The sequence below is a fragment of the Propithecus coquereli genome, unplaced genomic scaffold (assembly GCF_000956105.1).
Source record: "Propithecus coquereli isolate 6110/MARCELLA unplaced genomic scaffold, Pcoq_1.0 Scaffold117, whole genome shotgun sequence".
Lineage (NCBI taxonomy): Eukaryota > Metazoa > Chordata > Mammalia > Primates > Indriidae > Propithecus > Propithecus coquereli.
This window is the reverse complement of record NW_012135747.1, coordinates 2,167,324-2,171,740: the sequence shown is the minus strand read 5'-3', so window position 1 is coordinate 2,171,740 and position 4,417 is coordinate 2,167,324. Positions and strand designations below refer to the sequence as shown.

Sequence of the window (4,417 nt, the reverse complement as noted above, 5' to 3'; positions counted from 1 at the left end):
GTGTACAGATGTTTAAGTTACGTGTGTTGCCCTTGGTTCCCCCGCTCCGAAGTCTGTGTTTCAAATATGTCCATCCTTCGGGTAGTGCGCATTGCACTCCTTGTGTATACAAATACCCGTCCCCTCTACAAAAAATTTTTTAAAAAATTAGGTGGGCATGGTTGCAAGCCCTTATAGTCCCAGCTACTTGGGAGGCTGACCCAGGAGGATGGCTTGGGCCCAGGAATTAGAGGTTGCAGTGAGCTATGACAACACCTCTGTACTCCAGCCTGGGCAACAGAGCAAGCAAGACCTTGTCTCGAAAAAAAACAAAAATGCCCACAATACACTCAAAGCAGTAATTTGGACATTCAAGATCTAAAAAGAAACCTGTGAAATTAAACCCCCAAATTCCAACACAAATTTTTATCCATAAAATTAACTAAAATTCAGAAAAATGAAACTAAGAAATATAATATATGTACATTTCCCTTTATTGGCTGATAACAAGCTTATAGTATTCACGTTTTAGGCTAGTTCACAATCCACATTATGCCCCCACCACGTTTTTCTCTCTCATTCATCTTGTTATATTTTATATATCCTTTTGTATGCCATCTTCAATCCTTTTTAGAAGACAAGATACAAATGAAATAAAAAAATGAAAATGAACATGATTTAATAATACTAACCTCAAGAGATCCCTCTGAATAATTAAGCAACGCAGGTAGTCAGCCATTTTTTTTTGCATGAGGGCTAATCGAAGCCATGCTCTTGCTCGACCCAGGGGTGTCCTAATGAGAAGAGCCAATTGGTCAGAAAACAACCCTATTCCAAAGATCATGGACTACATGTTCTATCTCTGTTGAGGTACACATTAACAAAGAAAAAGGGCATTTTATCATGATTTTGTTTACATTTTTATAGTTAAGCCAACAAACCAATCCCTGGGAGCTAGCTAAATATGCTCCTGTAGGTCACCTAGGTACCATTTTATGCCTTTGAAGAAATGACTCTCTACAGTTGTGGGTCACTTAACATTGGGGATATGTTCTGATAAATATGTCCCTAGGTACTTTTATCATTGTGCAAACATCACTCTTACACAAGCCTAGATGGTATAGCCTATTGCTCCTAGGTTACAAACCTGTATAGCATATTACTATACTGAATACTGCAGGCAACTATAACACAATGGTTAAGTATTTGTGTATCTAAACGTATCTAAACATAGAAATGTACAGTAAAAATACAGTATTATAATCGTATGGGACCACCACAGTTGACTGACACATTGCTATACAGGGCAGGACTGTTGTGAGAATATTTCTAGAAGAAATATTTAGTACAAGTAGGCTTAGCCCTCTAAAAATGAATCCAAAATCTATCAATATGGTAGTACAATGCCTTCAAAAATTAGGTAACATTGTATCTGAATTTTACAAATCATAATAAAGCTAAGAAGATACCAAGTTGGTAATTAAAGACAAATCACCCTGCTGCTTGTTGTTTTTCAAATATTTCTTTTACCCAGTTGCACTTAAGAAATTAAATCTCATATCTCTCTTATCTAAGCTCTATATTTACAAGCAAGTTTTAAAGAATATGTATTTTTGTAAAAAAAAAAAAAGGAATGATATCATTCACATTTTGTTTTCTTACACAGAGAACATTTTGTCAGGTAGCTTGGGAGGACACTTAATCTTCACTTCTAAAAATCAATGAGTTTCTTATAGCTTAGCATTTTAACAAACATCATCAGGAAACATTTTGTAAATTTTGGCTTTTTAAAAAAATATGAACATGTATTTTTATATCAAAAGAAAACCAAATCTTATATTTCCCTTGAAACTCCATTTTTCCTCTATGTTTGTTAAAAACTACTACACCTAATATGCCATTATAAGTAACATCAAGTTTGAACACCATTTGCTATTTAACTCTAAAAACTGGGTTTGAATCCTACCTCTGCCACTTTTTTATTTTTTTTGGATACAGGATCTTGCTCTGTCACCCAGGCTAGAGTGCAGTGGCATCATCATTGCTCACTGCAACCTCAAACTCCTGGGCTCAAGTGATTCTCCTGCCTTAGCCTCCCAAGTAGGTGGGACTACAGGTGTGCCATGATGCCCAGCTAATTTTTCTATTTTTTTATAGAGACAGGGTCTCACTATGTTGCTTAGGCTGGTCTCAACCTCCTGGCCTCAAGCGATCCTCCCACCTGGGCCTCTCAAAGTGCTAGGATTACAGATGTGAGCCACCTCGCCCATCCTGCCACTTATTAACTGTAACTTCTCTGGCCTTTATTTTTCGTATATATACAATTATTATAATAATAATCTCTACCTGTAGGATTGATTTAAGCACTAAAGGAGATAATTCACATAAAACAATTACCTTATTACCCTGACACAATGCTCAATAGTAGGTATTTATTTTTATCACTCAATTAAGTCCAACTTACACAAATTTGAACATTGAAATAATAGCAAGAAAACACTACCATATTTCCCACAATATATAAAGCCCTAAACTGTAAAGCTAAGAGAAAACAAACTGATAATCTGACAGAAAATACTAAACATAAAAATTATCTTGGCCAAGCTTGGTGGCTCATGCCTATAATCCTAGTACTCTGGGAGGCCAAGACAGGATTGCTTGAGCTCAGGAGTTCAAGACCAGCCTGAGCAAGAGCAAGACCTCATAGCTACAAAAAATAGAAAAATTAGCTGGGCATGGTGGTTCATGCCTGTACTCCCAGCTACTCGGGAGGCTGAGGCAGGAGGATCGTTTGAGCCCAGGGGTTGGAGGTTGCAGTGAGCTATGATGATGCCACTGTACTCCACCGTGGGCGACAGAGCGAGATCCTGTCCTAAAAAAAGAAAAAAAAAGAAAAAGAAAAAGAAAAAAGGAAAAAAAAATTATCTCCTTCACCAGAATTAAGATAAAGGGAGTGCTTACATTTTAATTACACCCTAAAAAACATAAAAATTTAGCCTTAACACTTCAAGCCTGCAAAAAATTTTCAACACTTATGAGTTCTTAGCTAGAATACTCTAGGTTTTAGGACATTTCATATATATTTGTCTGATGAAACAGGCTGTTGATACTATAGAACACAACCTTGTCCAAGAAAGAAAAGTAATTTATACAACTCCTATGTACATAAATGGCTTATCTGAAAACCTGAATCTCCTGAGCCCTTGCCCTGGATTCAACCTAAATCCATCCTCAATAAATAGTTATTAACTGCCTGCTACAGGCAAACTAATTTAACACTCAGAAGACAGAGATGCACAACTGATATATCCTATCTTAAAAGGAATTGCAATTTCCTGCAATACAAGGCAGAACTGAAGATACAGTAAAGCAGGAAATACAGTTATAAGAGCATAAAAGAAAGAGTGGTTAATTCTTACGGAAGGGGCTAAGAAAAACTTCTTAAAGGAAACGGAATTTGAGCTGAGCAATAAAGAATGAACAGAATTTTATTGAAGAGAATGGAAGAAGGGGATTGAAGACTGAGACAAGATAATAAACTAGAGCGTGAGGTACTTCAGAGGAACAGCGAATGCACTTCTGTGGTTAGGGATGAACTAGTAATAAGATTACTTACTTAAGACCAGGTAAATCCCGGACACTGGCTCCTATTTCCTCTGCTTCTGGGTACAATTTTTCTACCAGTTCCAAAGGGCCCCAGATGGTTTTATTATAACTCAAAAATGATTTTCTTACTGAAAAAAAGAAAATATAATGCACACAATTTCCACACATAAAATAGCGGAAACTTGTTTTTAAATAGTTTCAACTTTTCTAACTTAACATACAATTAATTATTCAGAGATCTTTTCTCTTCTTCAGTCAGTACACAGCCCTTTTGATCAAGAGCCTGTTGAATCAGAAGCCTGTTGCCCATCCTTCTGTTTTCCATATCAGAAAAATACATCTTGGCCATTCTTTCATATCAAATATGTAGGAAAGTAATTAAAGTAAAATATGACTCCAATCATTCCTTACCAGTACCAAAATAAAGACTGGTGGCCCTAGCTGATTGATCTTTATAAGTCTATTAAATAAACCAAGCACAAATAAAAAGTTGTTTTAACTTTAAATATGAAAAATTGTGAATTTGCTTTTCCTTTCATTTTATTCTGCGATTTGGGCAATAAAAAACCATGAAATCGCCATACATTTCTTTCTTAATACTGATCAGATCTCCTGCACACACAGTGCACCAATCACATGCATCACCCAAGGACAACCACCAAGATAGGCAACTTTTACCGGGGGCAAAAATCACAAGCACAACGTAGCTTTATAATAATTCATCAAGATAAGCCCACAACTGCTAGGATGTGGCTCACTATATTTTGTGAAGTAAAGAATAATAAATTCTAGGCCAGCACGGTGGCTCACACTTGTAATCCTAGCACTCTGG

The 4,417-nt window shown here is 36.4% G+C and overlaps 1 protein-coding gene across 1 annotated transcript in view; it reads right to left on the bottom strand.

Annotated features, from left to right (window-relative positions):
• RUFY2 (RUN and FYVE domain containing 2) overlaps window positions 1–4,417 on the bottom strand; it is a 46,826-nt gene that overhangs the window by 39,720 nt on the left and 2,689 nt on the right. The window contains exons 2-3 of the mRNA XM_012658545.1: window positions 3,596–3,766; window positions 672–773 (exon numbers count right to left, since the gene is read on the bottom strand). Of these exons, the coding sequence (XP_012513999.1) occupies window positions 672–773; window positions 3,596–3,766 (273 nt within the window). The remainder of the gene's footprint in view (window positions 1–671; window positions 774–3,595; window positions 3,767–4,417) is intronic.